Source organism: Cervus elaphus, chromosome 18, assembly GCF_910594005.1.
Source record: "Cervus elaphus chromosome 18, mCerEla1.1, whole genome shotgun sequence".
NCBI lineage: Eukaryota > Metazoa > Chordata > Mammalia > Artiodactyla > Cervidae > Cervus > Cervus elaphus.
In genome coordinates this window covers 117,663,443-117,684,235 of record NC_057832.1, presented here as the reverse complement: position 1 = coordinate 117,684,235, position 20,793 = coordinate 117,663,443, and the positions used below count along the sequence as shown (strand labels likewise).

Genomic DNA, 20,793 nt, shown 5'->3' with positions numbered 1-20,793 from the left:
GGTCCATACCATTTTTGTCCTTTATTGTGCCCATCTTTGCATGAAAAGTTCCCTTGATATCTCTAATTTTCTTGAAGAGATCTTTAGTCTTTCCCATTCTACTGTTTTCCTCTATTTCTTTGCATTGATCACTTATGAAGGCTTTCTTATCTCTCCTTGCTATTCTTTGGAACTCTGCATTCAAATGGGTCTATCTTTCCTTTTCTCGGTTTCCTTTCACTTTTCTTTTCTCAGCTATTCGTAAGGCCTCCTCAGACAACCATTTTGCCTTTTGGCATTTCTTTTTCTTGGGGATGGTCCTGATTACTGCGTCCTGTACAATGTCATGAACCTCCGTCCATAGTTCTTCAGGCTCTCTGTCTATCAGATTTAATCCCTTGAATCTATTTGTTACTTCCACTGTATAATTGTAAGAAATTTGATTTAGGTCATACCTGAATGTTTTAGTAGTATTCCCTACTTTCTTCAATTTAAGTCTGAATTTTGCAATAAGGAGTTCATGATCTGAGCCACAGTCAGCTCCTGGTCTTGTTTTTGCTGACTGTATAGAGCTTCTCCATCTGTGGCTGAAAAGGATATAATCAATCTGATTTCGGTATTGACCATCTGGTGATGTCCATGTGTAGAGTCTTCTGTTGTGTTGTTGAAAGAGAGTGATTTCTATGACCAGTGTGTTCTGTTGACAAAACTCTGTTATCCTTTGCCCTGTTTCATTCCATACACCAAGACCAAATTTGCCTGTTACTCCAAGTATCTCTTGAATTTCTACTTTTGCATTCCAGTCCTCTATGATGAAAAGGACATCTTTTTTGGGTTTTAGTTGTAGAAGGTCTTGGAAGTCTTCATAGAACCATTCAGCTTCTTCAGCATTGATGGTCGTGGCATAGACTTGGATTACTATGATATTGAATTGTTTGCTTTGGCAATAAACAGAGATCATTCTATCATTTTTGAGATTGCACCCAAGTACTGCATTTCAGACTATTTTCTTGACTATAAGGGCTATTCCATTTCTTCTAAGGGATTCTTGCCCACAATAGTAAATATAATGGTCATCTGAGCTAAATTCACCCATTCCAGTCCATTTTAGTTCTCTGATTCCTAAAATGTATCTGTTCTCTCTTGTCATCTCCTGTTTGACCACTTCCATTTTACCTTGATTCATGGACCTAACATTCCAGGTTCCTATGCAATATTGTTCTTTACAGCATTGGACTTTACTTCCATCACCAGTCACATCCACAACTGGGCATTGTTTTTGCTTTGGCTCTGTCTCTTCATTCTTTCTGGAGTTATTTCTCTATTCATCTCCAGTAGCATATTGGGCAACTACCGACCTGGCAGTTCATCTTTCAGTGTCCTATATTTTTGCCTTTTCATACTGTTCATGGAGTTCTCAAGGCAAGAATACTGAAATGGTTTGCAAGTGGATCACAGCAAACTGTGTAAAATTCTTCAAGAGATGGGAATCCCAGACCACCTTACCTGTCTCCTGAGAAATCTGTATGCAGGTCAAGAAGCAACAGTTAGAACTGGACATGGAACAACAGACTGGTTCCAAATTGGGAAAGGAGTATGTCAAGGCTGTATATTGTCATCCTGCTTATTTAATTTCTATGCAAAGTACATCATGGGAAATGCTGGGCTGGATGAAGCAAGAGCTGGAATCAAGATTGCCAGGAGAAATATCAATAAGCTCAGATATGCAGATGACACCACCCTTATGGCAGAAAGCGAAGAGGAACTAAAGAGCCTCTTGATGAAAGTGAAAGGGGAGAATGAAAAAGCTGGCTTAAAACTCAACATTCAGAAAACTAAGATCATGGCATCTGGTCCCATCACTTCATGGCAAATAGATGGGGGAACAGTGGAAACAGTGACAGACTTTATTTTGTAGGGCTCCAAAATCACTGCAGATGGTGACTGCAGCCATGAAATTAAAAGACACTTGCTCCTTGGAAGATAAGCTATGATAAATCTAGACAGTGTATTGAAAAGCGGAGATGTTATTTTGCCAACAAAGGTCCATGTGGTCAAAACTATAGTTTTTCCAGTAGTCAGGCATGGATGTGAGAGTTGGACCATAAAGAAAGCTGAGCACCGAAGAGTTGATGCTTTTGAACTGTGGTGTTGGAGAAGACTGTTGAGAGTCCCTTGGACTGCAAGGAGAGAAAACCAGTGAATCCTAAAGGAAATCAGTCCTGAATATTCATTGGAAGGACTGATGCTGAAGCTGAAACTCCAATACTTTGGCCACCTGATGGGAAGAACCCTGATGCTGGGAAAGACTAAAGGTAGGAGGAGAAAGCGACGACAGAGGATGAGATGGCTGGATGGTGTCACTTACTCGAAGATCATCAGCTGGAGTAAGCTCCAGGAGTTGGTGATGGATAGGTAGGCCTGGCATGCTGCGGTCCATGGGGTTGCAAAGAGTCAGACACGACTGAGCGACTGAATGTAACGTAATGTAAGGTGGCTGAGTAGATTTAGGAATCCCCTAGATCATGAATGGACCTAAGCTAACATAAATCTAAGACCAAGAAATGCTGCTGGAGAAGATCCACATTCTACCAGAGGCTCTGTGATCTGTGGGCAAAGGCGTCAGATGAACTCACTTTAATTGGCACCTTCCATCTCCACGCCAAGGAGTGGGTAAACTTTCTTTTCTACAAACTGTCTCTCCCACTTTTGGAATCTCTCCCTCTCACCCATCAGCTTCCCCCTTGGGGCCTTGACGCGCCAGCAGCTACTTTCCCTCCTCTTGAGGTTAGGAGATAGATTGGCTCCACGTTGGACATTTACCATCAGCCAGCCTCCTCTTTGCATTTCCTGAGATAAGAGATAGGTGGGCTTCAGTTGAGGAATTTACAATCAGCCCCCTGTTGACTGGTAAGTAGCCAGTCTTAGTCTCTTGTAAACACCTCAAGGGAATAATTGTGGCAAGGACAAAGAGAAGAAAAAATTCCTGTCTGAGTAAAAGATAAGAGGACACTCCACATGCTCAGAGAGACTTGGGGTCAAAAGTCAGAGGATAATTCCAGGCCAGAATGAGTCTTGCTCCTCCCAGAAGCCTTCACTTTGAGATCCATCTTGGCTAAGGTGTGCACACCCAAGAGGAAGGTCCTGAGACAAATTAACCAGGGGGAATAAGGCAAGGGAAATCAAAGACCCGTAGAACTGCCCCCTTATAAAGGATTTAAACTTCCCAAAGGCGTGACTCTCTCTGAGCTTGCCCTTCGCCTTTCAGCATGTACTTTTCAGTAAAATTTTTACTTTACTCGTTTCCTTCTTCCTTCTTGCCTGAATTCGTTCTTGACTAGGCAGACACTACTCGGGACCTTAGCCCTAATTGCTGGCTCCTCTGGTCCAGTTTTAGGACTCCCAGTCTGGGAAACTAAGACCCTGCTTCCAACTACTGCTCACACTGCTTGCTGCAAGCTGCCACTTATGCTGCACGTGTCTGATGCTGGGAAGATTGAAGGCAAAAGGAGAAGGGGCGGGCAGAGGATGAGATGGTTAGATAGCACCACTGACTCAATGGACATGAATCTGAGCACACTTTAAAGATAGTGAAGGACAAAGGAGCCTGGAGTGCTACAGTCCACGGGGTCGCAGAGTCAGTTAGTGACCGAACAACAACAAATATATGTACCATTCATCTGTCGATGGACATTTAGTTTGCTTCCCTGTCTTACCTATTGTAAATAGTGCTGCAGTGAACAATCAACATTGAGGGGCATCTTCTTAAAAAAAACTTTTTATGTTGTATTGGGATATAGCTGATTAACAATGTTGTGATTGCATGTATTATTTTGAATTAGAGTTTTCTCAGGATACATACCCAAGAGCAGGATGGTAGGATTGTCTGGTAACTCTCTTTTTAGTTTTGATTTACCTTTTTCTAATAATTAGTGACATTGAATATCTTTCCCTGTGCTTGTTGTCTTCTTTGGAGAAATGTCTATGTAGATCTTCACCCATTTTTTTGATTGAGTTTTTTTTTTTTAATATTAGGCTGTATGACTTGTTTGTATACTTTGGAAATTAATCTCTTGTCTATTGCATCTTTTGCAAACATTTTCTGCCATTCTGTCGGTTGTCTTTTCATTTTGTTTATTATGGTTTCATAATAAACCTTTGCTGTACAAAAGCTTTTAAGTTTAATTAGGTTTCATTAGTTTTATTTTTGTTTTTATGTCTATTACTCCAGGAGACCAGTCCAAAACAATATGTCTGCAATTTATGTCAAGGAGTGCTCTGCCTGTTTTCCTTTAGGAGTTTTATAGTATTTGGTTTTGCGTTTAGGTCTTTAATCCATTTATAGTTTATTTTTGTATGTAGTGTGAGAGAATGTTCTAATTTTATTCTTCTTCATGTAGCTGTCCAGTTTCCCCAGCACCACTTATTGAAGAGACTGTCTTTTCCCCATTGTACACTCTTGCCTCCTTTGTTGTTGAGTAATTGACTGTAGACGCCTGAGTTTATTTCTGGGCTCTCTATCCTGTTGCATTGATCTCCCTTTGTGCCTTTGTTGACCGCCTTTGTGCCAGTCCCAGAACCAGGGACCTCTTGATCTGCAGCCAAATGCTCTATCCCTGAGCTATACCCCCAGGAACACCAGCAGAGTCTAATGAACACCTTTCATCTGTGTGGTGACACTAAACTCTGCAAAATTAAGTTATAGATCTCCTCCAGGACTGACTTTCTGTAAGCTGCCAGACCTGGCTCCTGGTAAGACATCTTCCGTCCAGTCTACAACTTTCCAGGCCTCAGTCGGTGTGTTGGGTCATCAACAAGGAGAAAGGGAGAGAAGTTGCCTGATGAACCCCCAACCCACTTCCGATCACCTTGGCTTAGCCCAAGAGCTGCCCAAAGGTCTTCATAACTGCCCATACTCCCCTACCTGGGCTCCCGGGCCTTTGTTCCCACAGGTCTGACCCCACCCCCACCCCCTCTCCGCTGTGCCAAACTGTTTTGGATGAGGATGGTAATTTAGGGTTACCATTTATTGTCTGTTCCTGGGAAGTCAGCTGTATCTACAACTTTCTAGCCTGCCCTAAAAACACCCATCAGTCTGTACTGGGGGCCTTGCCTTCTCTTTGAGGATCCAACAGAGCTGGAGAAATGAGGAACACCCAGAAGAAGGAAACGCAGGTGCCACAAGGAGGCGGGACACCTGGAGTGTTAGTGCAGGAAGACGTGGGAAGAGGCCGGCCACCCAGGCTGCTCCTCTGCTAGCACTGACCTGGAGCTTCCTGATTCAAGGAAGATCCGAACTGGTGGAAAAATGAAGGAAAATGGAATGAGTAACAGCCTCCATGAATGAAAAATCCAATATGGCAGGGGGCACCTGGATTTGAACCAGGGACCTCTTGATCTGCAGTCAAATGCTCTACCCCTGAGCTATACCCCCCAGCTTACTACAGGTGTCTAATAATCACCTTTCACCTTCATAGTCACACCCAGGTCTCCTGTAACATACTGGAAGTTTTTATTGGTTTCTAGCAAGCTGGTAAAACCAGCAACTTATTCCTCCACAAGCTCAGCCCATAGAGGTCTCCCCCCCCAGGCCTTGGAGTCCCACAATCCTACCCCTTCACATGCCTGCATCTCCCCCTTCTCCTCCATGTGTGGTGAGAGCAGCAGCCCGGAGAAGCATGGACATCTATTGCTGGAAGGGCCTTTAGAATTTGTCTTTCTCTTGTTCTGCACTACAAAATAGCAAGTTGAAGAGATCCTGTCAATCTCTTGGGAGACACATACAGTACCTACACCAGAAGGTGTCTCTTCAGCCTTCGTATCTGTGCATTAAACCTGCGGATGCTGGTGGGGATGCTGGGGAGGTTGGTGAACTTCTTAGTCCCCAACCTGGATCTTTTTTATTTTCCTGAAGTTAGTGGTAACCTCATGTCTCTTAGGCAAATATCTTATATAACTAAGCAATTTGCAGCTACAATTATATTACTGTTAGTCGCTCAGTTGTGTCTGACTTTTTGGGACCTCATGAACTATAGCCAGCCAGGCTCCTCTGTCCATGGGATTCTCCAGGGAAGAATACTAAAGTGGGCTTCCATGCCCTCCTCTTGGGGATCTTCATGACCCAAGGATCAAACCCAGGTCTCCTCCATTGCAGGGGGATTCTTTACTATCTGAGCCACCAGGGAAGCCCACAATTATATTATTAGTGGTTATTATTATTCCCTCGCTTTGGAAGAGAAAACCTGCCAGAGAGTATGATTTTCGCTTTTAACTATTGTGCTGCTGTCCATGGGGTCGCAAAGAGTTGGACACATCTAAGCAACGGAACAACAAATTATTGATGAAGAAATGGAGAGGAAGAGTGGAGTGAGAGGATCCGGACACACGAAATAAGAATTTCAAGTGGAATAAACAGGGCAGTAAAGTCTGTGAACTAGCTAGATGCGCCCCCATGTGGTCGTGATGTGAGTTTATTGACCTGAAATAACAGGAAGATCCCCTGGAGGAGGGCATGGCAACCCACGCCTGTATTCCTGCCTGGAGAATCCCAAGAACAGAGGAGCCTGGTGGGCTACAGTCCACAGGGTCACAAAAGTCAGACATGACTGAAGCAACTTAGCGTGCATGCATGCAAGAGCTTCCTTGGGAGACAACTGGCCCGCGATCTACAAGTTGCCACCGTGAATAACTGAGCATCCATTAGAACAGAACGGAAACCACTGCCTTTGCCAGCTTTCCTCCAATATTCCACAAAAAGTCCAGTGTGGTAGGGGGCACCTGGATTTGAACCAGGGACCTCTTGATCTGCAGTCAAATGCTCTACCCCTGAGCTATACCCCCTTACTTATTATGGGTGTCTAATAACCACCTTTCATGCTTCCCCAGTGACTCAGCAATAAAAAATCCACCTGCAATGCAGGAGACGTGGGTTTGATCACAGGGTGGGGAAGATCCCCTGGAGGAGAGCATGGCAACCCGCTCCAGTATCCTTGCCTGGAGAATCCCGTGGACAGAGGAGCCTGGTGGGCTACAGTCCACAGGGTCACATGACTGAAGCGACTTATCACTCACACAACCACCTTTCTCCTTCATGGTCACACCCAGGACACCTGTAACACACTAAAATTTTCTACTTAATTTCTGGAGAGCTGGTAAGACCGGCAACCTATTCCTAAACAAACTCAAAACTGAAGCAGTCACCTAGATCATCTTCCTGAGAAAACACGTTGCAGCCCCCTCACCCTCCATGGGCCCTGTGAGTCTCTGCTGCTCCGGCCGACAGCTGACGTCCACAGTACATTTCCAGGGTCCCTGTTCAAGGCGGGTGACTGAGGTTCCGGTGGAAAAGTAGCCCCGGGCGCGGCACTGGATGGCATGACTGAAAGTGGATTGCAGCCCCTACTGTGTAGCCGCCAGTCACCGTCCGCATGCTCCCTTAACAGTGCCCACCACCACCACCACTGCCCTTTCTTTAGTCTCTTTGCTCTGTGCAGACCCTGCCGAAGCAGCTCAGGATGGAGCAACCAGAGCCCCAGGGGCCTCCTGCAAGCACCCCACTGTGCTTGGTTATGGGGGGAGCATAAGAGAGGCATCAAAGCTCCCAGTTCCCCTCCACGGCGGTGCGTGTGTGTGGTGAAGGGGGGATGAACCCGCGGGAAAGGTGACATCTGCAAGCCTCTTAGATAAGTGTTAATGGGCATGGGCGTCCAGTCAGCCCTGGAGAAGTTCCCCTGGCACTGCAAGAAGCTAGAGAGGCTTTCTGGCAAAGACCTAAACAATCCGACCTCTCCTCCATCCTATGAAGACTCAATTCTAAGGAACCAGAGGCTAAAAAAAGGCATTTTTTTCAATCACAGAAAACTAACTGAAAGGGAGTTGTTGGAAGGTGGAGAGATCGAATCACATCCTCTGAACCGAGAAGGAACTTCAAGAATGGAAAAAGAAGCAGACAACTCCTTAAAGTACAAATACGAAAGTTTATTGCGGATGACAGGTAGGACCTGGCGGACAACCATCCAGCATCATTCAGAGTGGCACCCTGCTCCGCTGATGGGGTACCAGGGGATTTCAAGGGGCCAAAGCTAAAGACAGACTGACCACTACGGGAGGAAGACATCCACACCGATGGGAACCAGGGTTTTTCCTCCCCCGTGGGGATCTCATGACCAGTAACCACTGGATCAGCAAAAGGCACTCTTCTATGGTTTATTTCAGATGGAAGCAAGGGTAAAAGCTGATGGAGAATTTATCTGTCTTGGACACATTCTGTATAAGTGAGTTAAAAGAGGGGACGGAATAAGACTGCCGGCCTGAGATGGAGCTAACAAAATGGGGTCCCTGTGGTTCAACCATGCAGGCCCCTCCCTTATTATAACTGTAATCTCAGCAGCACCTTTTTTAAAATTTTTCCATCAGCCCGATGAGGACAACTCCACTGTGAACTAAACCCATTTCCTCTCCTTCCCCCGAGCCTGGACCCCCTCCCACCTGGCGGCCCTGAAGCTTCTCCCCACCCTTCAATTCATGCCAAGTCCTCTAAAGCAACTGCTGTTCTCCTAGAAGGGCTTTCAGGATGATCCAGCAGAGGAGCTGCTAAATGTGGCCCCAGAACAAAAAAATCATCTCGTGTTTCTGTGATGTGAGTGGATGAAAGGAAGGAAGGGTACTATTGAAGACAGCCAAACAAAACCCGAATCTCTGGAAAGAGGCCCGGAGGGGGATGTATATGTTTATATTCGGACGTTTCCGGGTAGTTCTAGTGCTCAGATGAGCCTTGAGTCCCCATGGTCTAGGCTAGAACCATCCTTCTGGTTCTGGGACTTTCCATTGCCCCAGCCCAGGAGATGAGCTAGACACCTTCCTTTCTACTTTACCAACTCCTTTACTATCATCTCCTTTGCCAACTGTTGCACCCCCCAGTCTGCCCACCGAGAAGAGCCTGCCTAAAGGTGTAATTCGGTGTAGGTACTAAAATAAGACTTACTTGAGGGGGCACCTGGATTTGAACCAGGGACCTCTTGATCTGCAGTCAAATGCTCTACCCCTGAGCTATACCCCCTTGCTTATGAGTGGTAGCTAATAAATACTTTTTCACCTGTGTTGAACTGCCCACACCCACTGTGCACTGAAATTTCTACTGATTCTCAGAAAGTTCCGAAGGTATGGAAATTTTGCCTTACAGAAAATTCGCACCTTTTGGCCCTCCTCTTCCACATAGATCTCCCTCCCAATTTTAGCCCCCAGAAATCTCTGCTCACAATCTCGCAGTCTCATTTTTCTTGGTACCACCGTGAAGGCACCAGCTGGAAAAATCACTGCTAAGCGCTGGACCTCCTTTGCCTTCCTCCCTTTCCTCAGCAGCTCCATCTACCAACTTGCCCCCAGCTCGATTTTCACCTTCCCCACCTTCACCCCTGTCCTGAGGGGTAGACAAGGGGCTCTGTTGTCCATCTCAGCCTTTCCCCTCTTCTTTCCTCTCATCGCAGCTACGTCTTGACTTTTGGCAGGATCTTCACTGTTCTTTGATCCTCCAACTCCCCCTTCTGGATTTTTACTTCAGGATAAATTGCGTAAGGCTCTATAATTCCCTTGTTCAATAATACTTAGGGTGATACTGCTTCTCGGATGAATACTGACTGGCACATCTCACTGGGTTTATTTTTTTCGCTTTTTCATTTGTGTGTAAAATGTACAGAAAATGCATAAATCAAAGGCGTTCCACTTTATGAATAATAATAAAAAATACACCCATGTAATCTCACATCCACATCAAGAAATAGAACATGACTTGGGGAGAATGGAAATGAGATGTAAGGACTGGAGTAGAGAATTGATCCTTCCTGAGTGTACACTTTTATATAGCCTCAAATTCGAATCGTTTAAATGTTTTATTACATTTCCAAAAAAAAACCCTCAGGTATGGAAAGACAAACCTGAAAATATAAACAAAACCCAGAAACCCAAGGGTATGTCACACTGATAATTTGACCACAAAGAAGAAAGTACATTCAGTGGTATATATACTAAGGGGAAAAAGAGATATTGAACTTTACTTAGAAGTAAAGTTGTTTTACTTTACTTGATATGAGAGTTGGACTATAAGAAAGCTGAGTGCCAAAGAATTGATGCTTTTGAACTGTGGTGTTGGAGAAGACTCTTGAGAGTCCCTTGGACTGCAAGGAGATCCAACCAGTCCATCCTAGAGGAAATCAGTCCTAAATATTCATTGGAAGCACTGATGCTGAACCTGAAACTCCAACACTTCGGCCACCTGATGTGAACAGCTCACTCATTGGAAAAGACCCTGCTGCTGGGAAAGATTGAAGGCAGGAGGAGAAGTGGATGACAGAGGATGAGATGGTTGGATGGCATCACTGACTTGATGGACATAGTTTGAGCAAGTTTCGGAAGTTGGTGATGGACAGGGAGGCCTGGCGTGCTGCAGTCCATGGGGTCACAAAGAGTCAGACACAACTGAATGACTGAACTGAAAGTTGTTTTGGTATAATTTACAAAACCTATGTTTTTGAGCAAATGAATAAATTTTTGATATTTGGGGGAACCAGGGTTCTAATCCTGAGACAAGAGATATAAATATGGAATGGAGACAGGCAAGGAAGAACTGTGGAGCTGGACTGGAATTGTAAGTAGCTATGTGAATACACATGCACACAGTGCATGCATGCACACATACAAGTACACACGTACGCTTCTTAACTCTGCTCTCTGAAAAGCACTAGAAACATCTCAGCTGCAGTGAGCGCTCCTGATGCCCATATTGTAGTTATTAAATGCCATTAAAAAGAGCCAGAAACTTGGAGATCTGGCTGATTCCACGGCTGGGCAAAAAACCTAAAAGCTGAACTATGAACATTTTGTACTAGGAAGTAGGAAAATGCCCCAGAACTGATGGGGACATGTCAACAGAGCACAGGGCCAGCTTGAAGAGGCTCACCACTAGCTAAATTTGGGACAAGCTGAGCATCAAAACAAATAGAGGAATGTGTTATAGTTCACTGGGGCTTCCCAGCCATTGCTAGTGGTAAAGAACATGTCTGCCAATGCAGGAGATATAAGAGATGTGGGTTTGAACCCTGGGTTGGGAAGATCCCCTGAGGAAGGCATGGCGACCCACTCCAGTATTCTTGCCTGGAAAATTCCATGGACAGAGGAGCCTGGCAGGCAGCAGTCCACAGGGTCACAAAGAGTTGGATATGGCTGAAGTGACTTAGCACACATGTGCAAATGTTATAACTCATTAAAGAATCCATAAATCCATGTTACTAAGGTTTTTAAATTTTTTTTAGGTAGAGAAAGGAAAGCTTTACAAAATTTTTACCAACAAGTCAATTAAATGGAAAAAGAAGGGTCAAAATATAAAATCATCAGTTTATGACCATCATTGTAAAAGATAAGAATCATTAATGGGTGCTTAATTTGTTAGATGAAAATTATCAGGGAATAGGATACAGAAAAATCTGCCAAACACCACTTCAATTCATTATTCAAATTCAACTTCATCAATAATGTAACAAACTAACATCATTTCCTTTTTTTAATTAAAATTTGTTTTTCATCATTTCTTCTTGATGTGAGGCACAAAAGACATAATATCACTTGTGTGTTCATTTTGCTAAAATAATGAACTTTAAATAATGAGGGAACTTCCCTGGTGGTCCAGTAGTTAAGAATCCACCAGCCAATGCAGGGGACACAGGTTCAATCCCTGGTCCGGAAAGATCCCACAAGCCTCGGAGCAACTAAGCCAGTGCTCCACATCTGCTGAGCCTGCACACCTAAAACCCATGCTCTACAACAAGAGAAGCCACTGAAATGGAAAGCCCGTGCACGACAATGAAGAGAAAACCACACTCACAGCAACTAGAGAAAGCTTGTGCATAGCAATGAAGACCCAGTGCAGCCAAAAATAAATAAAAAATTTTAAGTCCATCTAAGTGTGACTTGAGGTGTAACACACATATTTTACATCTGTTCTATGTTTATCATCATTCATTTCAAACTATTTTCTAATTTCTGTGAGTTCCTGAGAAGAATGTCATAATTTACCATTCCCCATGCTTCAGACTCTCTGATTCCTATCTGGAATGTTCCTTGCCCCCCACCCCTTGTCTGCTTAGCAAATTCCTACTGACCCTTTATTCTCTAAGAAACCACCCTGCCCTTTCAGGAAAGACCTAGCACACCTCCTGCATGAGACTGAATGTTGTTTTCACGTCCATCATGGAGCTTCACCCTGAGCAGCGTCAGTGGATCAAACCACCTTGCGTGCTTTTTTTCTGGAACAATGATCATTTCAAATATTCTCTTTTATCCAGATGAATCCATGAAGTGTCCCAGGTTTTTCTACTTTGAGGGCCCAAAATTACATTACCCAGATGATCTCTTAGCACCAGAAAGTGACATAAAAACTCTTTGTTATACTGAAAACCTGGGAGTTTTGTTTACAAAATGTGGTCACCTTGATTATATACTCTCCAGGCTGACGACCTGCAGGTACTTAGTATGGGCTTGTTGACTAAGTGCTACTGAGTAAGTTTTGTCCCTCGCCACGCTAGAAAGGACTTGGTGTCCCTATAAAATACTCCTAACTTCATCTGACTAGCCTTTGATGTGACAGGCTTCATCTTCAAAGCCAGAGGCGGCATTATTCTCATCACAAGGTCATCAAAAACGGCTGACTCAAGGGTCAGCCTTATAAAACTTCAATGTCTCTTGTAAATTGAGTCATAATCTGAGTAATAAGCTTGTTTCTCTTATGATTAATAATGTCATTGCTGGGGTAGGCCATGGTCTGCACAGTAAGTGTTCCTGAATGTACATGGTGAGAAATGTTTGTTTTCTTTTTAACTGAAACACTATTCCCAAAAGCTGTGGGGAATTTAGTTATGGGGAAATTCAATAACCTTAGTCATTCTTTAAAATAAACCTAAAAACAAACTCTGATGCCTGTATGAAAATATGTCTGGATTTTTTCCACATCTGGGGTTTGCTTAAAGGGGCTTCCTCAATAGCTTAGTGGTAAAGAATCTGCGTGCAAGATGCAAGAGATGAGGGTTCGATCCCTGGGTTGGGAAGATCCCCTGGAGGAGGGCATGGCAACCCACTCCAGTATTCTTGCCTGGAGAATCCCATGCACAGAGGAGTTTGGCAGGCTGCAGTCCATGCGGTCTCAAAAGAGTTGGACACAACTGAGCACACAGGCGAGACCCACTTAAATTCTTCTGCTGTGTGTCTCATCTTTACTGGCTGAAGACGACCTCACGTCTGCTCTGGGGAGATCCAGGCCTAGAGGCTTTGCCTCTGTCGAGAGAGCCTGGAATCCCGTGGGGTTTGATTCTTCATTCTTGAGGCTCATAGCTCTGATCCTAGGGAAGATGCAGGAGCCCTGGGATGAGTCAGTGTCAAAGCTGTTGTCAGGCACCAACATCCTTAGTGTAGGCAAGCTCTGACACCGGCATATTGGAATAATTGAGGCCATGGAAGGTTCTAGAAAGCATGACAGGCAATCATGGATGCCAGGGCACTGAAGCTTCCCCACACATCTGCTGCATGTTCACCTTGCCCCTGGCTCTCTAAAGCCACACCAGGAACTCCCTCCAGGTTGGCTGAGAGTGATGCCATCACGGGGGAAACTGGGCCTCCCTGGAGCTGTGCTGCTCAGACTGAGGCAGGGGGAGGCCTATGAAGGTGGGGAGCAGCGAGGGAGCCACTGGAAGCATCGAATCACAAGCCTTTCAGTGGTTCATGTGGCAAACAATGTTTAAAAATTCAAATAATCATAAGAGTGTTGCAGAGTGACTACAAGATTTATCAGTTCAGTTCAGTAGCTTAGTCGTGTCCAACTCTTTGTGACCCCATGAACTGCAGCACACCAGGCCTCCCTGTCCATCACCAACGCCTGGAGTTTACTCAAACTCATGTCCATCGAGTTGGTGATGCCATCCAACCATCTCATCCTCTGTCGTCCCCTTCTCCTCCTGCCTTCAATCTTGCCCAGCATCAGGGTCTTCTCCAAGGAGTCAGTTCTTTGCATCAGGTGGCCAAAGCACTGGAGTTTCAGCTTCAGCATCAGTCCTTCCAATGAATATTCAGGACTGGTCTCCTTTGGGATGGACTGGTTGGATCTCCTTGCAGTCTAAGGCACTCTCAAGAGTCTTCTCCAACACCACAGTTCAAAAGCATCAATTCTTGGGCGCTCAGCTTTAATTATAGTCCAACTCTCACATCCATACATAACTACTGGAAAAACCATAGCCTTGGCTAGACGGACCTTTGCTGGCAGAGTAATGTCTCTGCTTTTTAATATGCTGTCTAGGTTGGATCGTTAAAGCATGGCCACTCAATACAACTTCCGGTTTGCTGAGTGCTTTTCAGGCAGTGTCCAGACCCATAGGACCCACACAGTCTTGTGTCCGGCCTTGAGCACCATGGTGTCAAATGTTTGTGAAGTGCTGGTCTCCAGTCTGTCAATTCCATGGTATCCCACTCCTGCTACGTTTGGTCAGAACTGACCTCACCTCACGCTTGGACTCTTGCAGTAGCAGCCGCCTCACCAGTCTTGGGTCCCTCTTTACCCCTCCTGCCCGTCACCTTCAGGGACGTCTCCATGTCAGCACCGTGACTGGCTTATTCCCTGCTCAACCACAGTTATCCAACCCAGCACCCCCACCCCCAGAATAAAGTCTGTAAAGCTTGTCACAATACGACTCAGTCTATTTTCCTTTGTGACTCAAAGTCCTAACTGATCACGTTCTTTCTCCAAAATGCGTTTGTGCCCTCTGGCTCCCCTTTTTTCTATGCTGTTCCCCAGCTCACATCTCTGCTACCATCATCTGGTCTGAAACGTTCTCTGATTATTAACATCCTTCAAGATCCAGTTCAAACATTATCTACTTTACAAGGTTGACTCCGGAGAAAAAAGAAAAAATATATATATTTAGTGTATGTGTGTGCACATGCATGTATACATGCACACACACACAGTTTCTTACAGTTGTGTGCAAGGCTATTTACCAGTCTTGGGGAATACAAAGGGAGCAAGTCACTGTCCTTCCCCAGAGATGTACCAGCGCAAAGGGCCAGAGTAGGAGACAAGGACTGACATTGGACAAGGCTCACAAACTCGACAGGCTTTTCATGCCCACAACTTCCTTTGGAGGAACCTCTGGTAGAGCTCCCTACATAAAGCTGCTAGCAATTTTTCCAAGTACAAAATGTAAACCTAGCAGTGCTCTTCTAGCCTCCAACCAGCTTTGGGGGCCTTGGCTTTTGTCTCAGCTTAAAAGGGCCACTGCCTATTAGATGAAAGAACCCACCCAATCAGATCCTCTCTCCTGGGAAGAATTCATTCGAGGGACACACAGATGGTCACTGAAGGCCAGGCTGCATCTGCCCCCGTGCAGTTCTCCTCCTCCATGAGGCAGGTAATGGGTCCCAACTTAGAAGCACTGGGACCCTGAGGGGACACATCACCATGGAGGTGACACCTCTGTTTCCTTGAGAATGAAGAAGCCCCTTCTCCAAGGTAATCCGGGAGTTGATTGATACAGCTGATTGATACATGGTGTCATGAGAACATAAGCAAGCTAGTACGTGTGTGTTAAGTCACTTCAGTTGTGTCCAACTCTTTGCAACCCTATGGACTGTAGCCCGCCAGGCTCCTCTATCCATGGGATTCTCCAGGCAAGAATACTGGAGTGGATTGCCCTGCCCTCCTCCAGGGGATCTTCCCAACCCAGAGACCAAACCTGAGTCTCCTACATCTCCTACATTGGTAGGCGGTTCTTTACCCCTAGTGCCACCTGGGAAGCCCAAGGTAGTACATGAGTCACCACCAAATAGGCCACAGTGAGAGGAGTAGACCCAGTAGTGTTCAACTGGGTCCAGTGTCAAAGTAAATGAGTGATAAAAGAAAGGTCAGACCCAGGAAGGTTTGCATAATAGCCTGATCTAATCTGGGTTTACATATGAGCAAGGAGAGCCCCCGAGAGGCTAGCAGATGGGCCCAAGGACCTCGACCAGTAAATAATAGAACTTTCAGGTCCTGGAACCCAGGTTCTCCCCACAGTAGCCCCATTGCACAAGGCCCAACCTAGACAAGACTTGGCTAGGTTCTGATGGCTTTTTTTTTTTTTTAAGTGAAGCTAAGGAAGCTTCAGACAGCATCCCTTATGTCAGCTGTGTACTGACTTTTTAAAACTTGGAATTTTGTGAAGATTTTTTTCTTCATATTCCCCAATTATACAAGCTTCAGGGGTGCACCCTTGGTACAGCAGATGGGTTATTTGGGAAGGAAAGATGATATGGAAGAAAAGCTAAAAGGAAAAGAAAAAAAAAAAGGTAAAGGACTCCGGGGCAGATTCCAGAACATTCTCCTGCAGTGAGTTGGGTCGACTTTGCCTGCTCAGGAATTTCCTCCAAAAGGCCAAAGGGTGCAGGGGCTCCAATCGGGAAACCCCTATCCCCTATCACACTCCCACATTTGACAGGCAGGGTTGGGTGTGGGGGGTCGCACATCAGAAACCAGCTGGGCCAGCATCAGTGAGAAAAAGTCAGGCACCCGAAAAAGACCTCCCGCAAAGGCAACCCTGTGAGTAAAGTGTCACCTCCCCACCCCCGCTCCTCCTGGGGAGAGTCCACCTTCATACACAAAGCACGCATGCGGGATGACCACTTGGGGTATGTTCAGCTCCAGGTGAAGGTGAGAAAACAAAGGGCGCCTTAAGGCCCGGGGCGGCCAGAGCCGCAGCCCTGCGGAGTACCGAGCACGTGGTGCGCAGGTCCCTCTCCGCGCAGAGTCCGGTTTAGAGGAAATGCTGGGCAGCAATGCATCTGCACGGCCACACGGGGGCGTCAGTCAAAGGCGCTTTCCGCCCACCCGCTCCCGTTCGCCTTTAGAGGAGTTGTGCGACTTATTTTTCTCTCCTTGTTTTAAAAATACAATTCTTGTCATTACAAAATATTTTTAAAACATTACTGTCGTTACTACAAAACGTAAAGCATTTAAGTTAGAAAATGCAGTAAAATGGCTTGTGGTCTGATTGTTAGAGAACTGCTTAAGACCATATGCTTCCAAAGCTTCCAATGATTATGTAATCATGATATACCCAATATATATTATATATAAACTTATATAACCATCCTTGACAGACTTCTCTTAAAATGTCAGGAACATCTTCCCTTACCAACTTCTTGAGCGAAATAATTTCAGGTACTGGTGTTGTGTTCTGTTGTCCACTGCATTAAAAAACATTTTTATAGGTCACCCAGACGTTAGAGAAAGTTGCAAGCGCTGCCTACCGGGATATAGTGAGCTATATTCCTATCGCTGGAAGGACGTTTTTCATTTCAACTCGAAGGTGAACAGGAGGGACGGCTGGCCAAGGCAGTGAACACGCAGAAGCCCCGAGTGCGGGGGCCACGACCCAAAGCCGCAGAGGCGACGTGGCTGCGGCCCCTGGGGAGACGGCGCGGGCCTCCCGGGGCTGGCATGGGGCGGGAGACCGGGGCGGCTGCCGTCGCCTCGGTCACCGGGAGGGCGGCCCGGCTGGTCCCCGCAGCGGGGAGATTCTTTTCGGTCGCCGAGCCCCTCGGGGCGCAGGGGGACCGAAGCCCGAGACGCTCGCGGCCCCGCGGGCAGGTCGAACGCTGCGTCCAGGCGGCGGCTCTGCGCGCGCGCCCGGCCGCGGCCGGTGGGTCCGGGCGTCGGGGAATCTGGGGATCGGGGTGGCGGGCCAGTTGGCCGGTAGATCGAGGGAGCCGGGGAATCGGCGGGCCGGTGGATCAGGCGGCCGGTGAGTAGGTGGGTTGGCAGGGGCCGGGGGTCGGAGTGAGGGGGAGTGTGGGCAAGTCGGCGGGGCGGGGGTTGGGGGACTCGGGGACTCGCTGGGCCGGCTGGCCGGGCAGCGTCCGGGGGCTCGGCGGGCAGGCGGGCCGCGGGGCGGGGCGGGGCGGGGCGGGCGCCGCGCCTGCCGTTCGCCTCTCCGGGCTGCAGGTGGGGCTGTGCGGCCGCGCTGCCTCCAGGAAGCCTCACGGGCCTGCGCCGGCTCCCAGGATGCAGTGTGGACCGGCCGGGCGCTGACGGCGGCGGCGCGTCTGCGGGCGGAGGGGCGCGGGCCGGCCAGCGAGGAGCGCAGCGACGCGGGCGGGGACGGCGGGGCCGGGCAGGCGCCGCCTGCGGAGAGGCCGGGGGCCGGCCTGCGTGGGGCCGCGCGCGGCGGCGGCGGCGGCGGCGACTTCCTCCGGGCCGGGCCGGACAGCGCAGGGCCATGGCCGAGGCGGCCGCGGCTCCGGTAAGGGCGGCCCGCGCGCACGGACGCGCGGACTCGGGGGCCCCCGGGGTGGCCGGGGCCCAGCACACGGCGCCGCAGGCCCTAGGGAGGGGCTCCGGGGGCCGGACCGGGCCGCCGGGCCTGGGGCTCCGGGAGAGCGGGACGCGGGGTCCGCCGGGGCCTACGGCGCCCGCCCGCCGGCTGGGCGCTCCCCCCACACACCCCGTTCCGGGCCGAGCCTGAGCCGGGCGGAACCGGCCGTCCCCGCACCGCAGGCCGCCCCTCGCCGAGTTCCTGCTATCCTCCAGGGCTTCCTGCCCCCGCCCCATCCGCTACCCCCCCATCTCCGCGCGCGCCCCCCACCACCACCCCGCGTCTCCTTTCTCTGCCCACCGCTCGCTACCCCCCAGCTCCCCCCAGCGGCCTGGTGGCACCTGGGAGGTGTCCGGAGCGGTCGCGACTCCCAGGCACCGAGTCCCCCTCTGCGCGCCCAGCTCCCGGGGTGGGGGGGGAGGTTCGGGGCGGCAAGACAGCTGCTCCCCCCGGTTTCGTAGAGGCAGGCGCGGCACCAGCCGTTAGGCGTGATTTTGTCCTCGCAGCAAACCTGGGGGCGGGGGAGGGGGGTAGGTCCTCACTGTCATGAAAAAACCCGAGGCCTAGAGAAGTTAACTTGCCCAGGATCGCACAGCCGGCAAGTGCGTGGGAAGAGAGGGTCTCTCTGTGTGCCGGGACACTCGGCGCCTCGGGGCAGGCAGACAGGTACTCTTGGTGATGGCGAAGGAAAAGGCGAAGGAGGCAGGGGAGGGCACCGTCCGGGCCTGGGCTGCTGAGATGCGAGCGGGGCTTGCAGGCGAAGGCTCGGGTTTCATCAGCCGGTGCGCGGACCCGGTGGAGCTTTTCCGATAGGAAGGAGGCTTGGACACGGAGAGGCGGGCCCCGGCCGGCGTGTTCGAGGAGGAGTCCGTTTGCCTGGAAAAGGCGGTTTCGGTAGGGAGGCAGGGGGAGAAGAGGCCGCAGGGAGAGTTGGAAGGGGTGTGAGGGCCTGGACTGCACCATCCCGGGTGGGGAGCCACTGAAGGCTTTGGCCGTTCTCTTCCCAGGCGGAGAGTTTCCGCTGCCGTATCAGGAGCCTTGAGGCCAGCCCCAGGTCGTCCGCTCACCCCTCAGTGAGGAGAGGGCCCTGAGCAGTGGCCTCCTCCCACCAAATGGTGTGGAAGCCTTCCAGGAGGCTCCCTGGGCCCCCGTTAACATGTCAGAAAACTGGGCGGTGCTTTTGTTTATAAGGTCAGTGTTTATGCAAAGGCCCTTTTCTTGCAACACGAAGATAATGATAATGGCAGTCGGATGCTCTTGGAGAAGGTTATGTAGGATTTTAGGGGATACTGAGCTGGGCCATAAAGTGAAGACACTTGTTAGCAGTTGGGGCCCTATGTCGGCGATGGGTCACCAGAGGAGGACCGAGGGGAAGGGAAGAAACCTGGCCCCACGCCCAGGGGCGCCTGGCACTCAGAGGCAGGGCTGAGCCAGCCCAAGGTGCCAGGCCCACGGGCACGGTCCCCACAGCCTCAGGGCAGAACCACCTATCTCTTGAGCAAGAGACCCGCCCACATCCAGTTGTTTCTCTGCCAGTCCAGCTTCTCCCCATCCTTTGAGATCAGTCTTCCTTCTTCAGGTCAGAGGTCATCGGTCCAGCAGCCTTCCAGACAACCCCAGGATCCTGGATGCTCTGTTCTCGACAGTTTTTCCAACCTGTTTTCAAACTGTCTTGTCACTGTTTTCTGAGGTGTCCACCCATGTCCTGGTTCTCAGCAACTGTCTAAATGAATCCTCACTGGTTCCTATGAGTCACTTTTTAACTTTGCAGATAGTCACCAGACATTTGGTTAGCAATGATTTTCAGAGTGTTGTAAGGTACCATTGATCCTCAGACACTGCCAGAAGGTATAAATATCAGGTCTTCCTCCCTGACCCATGGGTCCTACCTTCAGATGTGTGTGTGTGTGTGTGTGTGTGTGTGTAGGGGGTGTCTAGTGGTCCAGCCCACCCAAAGCAAAATTGCCAGGCAGGTCACTGTGACCGGCAGGTCACTGGGGAGTCTCTGTATCTTTACGATGGTTGCAGCACATATAAAGTCTAACCTGATGGCGAATGTTTTACCTTCCTCACCTGTCTGTAAGGTGTGTCACTGATCCTGGGGCAGCACCAAGAATATCTGAAACTGATTCTCCCCTTGGGAGGGGTGGAACACAGAGGGAAAAAGTCAGTCTCACCAGGGCAGGGCACTCGTGTTGGATCGGAGTCTTAACTCTTGGCTGGGGGTGGAGGGGGGAGATTTGCAGTCATGATGATTTTTAGTTTGAGGAGGGTAGTGATTGGGAAAGGGACAAAATCAGATTGTCCTAGGGTGGAGAGGAATTGGTTACTGGATTTCTGTGTTTATTAAAGAGACACGAGATGCTTTTTTAAAAGAGCAGTTGAGCAATGCTCGTGTTTGTGTCGTTTCAGTGAACCAGCTGTTTTTTTT

At 48.6% G+C, this 20,793-nt stretch overlaps 1 protein-coding gene and 3 non-coding genes across 7 annotated transcripts in view; 1 reads left to right on the top strand and 3 right to left on the bottom strand.

Moving 5' to 3' along the window:
- Nucleotides 1-5,341: 5,341 nt before the first annotated feature.
- TRNAC-GCA lies at nt 5,342-5,413 on the bottom strand. Its single transcript has one exon. It is a non-coding gene; the product is annotated as a tRNA-Cys (tRNA).
- A 1,334-nt stretch (nt 5,414-6,747) lies between these two features.
- On the bottom strand, nt 6,748-6,819 carry TRNAC-GCA. Its single transcript has one exon. It is a non-coding gene; the product is annotated as a tRNA-Cys (tRNA).
- A 2,146-nt stretch (nt 6,820-8,965) lies between these two features.
- Nucleotides 8,966-9,037, bottom strand: TRNAC-GCA. Its single transcript has one exon. It is a non-coding gene; the product is annotated as a tRNA-Cys (tRNA).
- Nucleotides 9,038-17,999: 8,962 nt separating this feature from the next.
- Nucleotides 18,000-20,793, top strand: part of ZNF746 (zinc finger protein 746) — a 21,586-nt gene continuing 18,792 nt past the window's right edge. For 2 of the 4 annotated variants that reach the window (XM_043871973.1, XM_043871972.1), the window contains exon 1: nt 18,000-18,290. In XM_043871973.1, the coding sequence (XP_043727908.1) occupies nt 18,267-18,290 (24 nt within the window). In that variant the 5' untranslated portion in view covers nt 18,000-18,266. The remainder of the gene's footprint in view (nt 18,291-20,793) is intronic. The other 2 variants (XM_043871971.1, XM_043871970.1) reach the window with 1 other exon arrangement.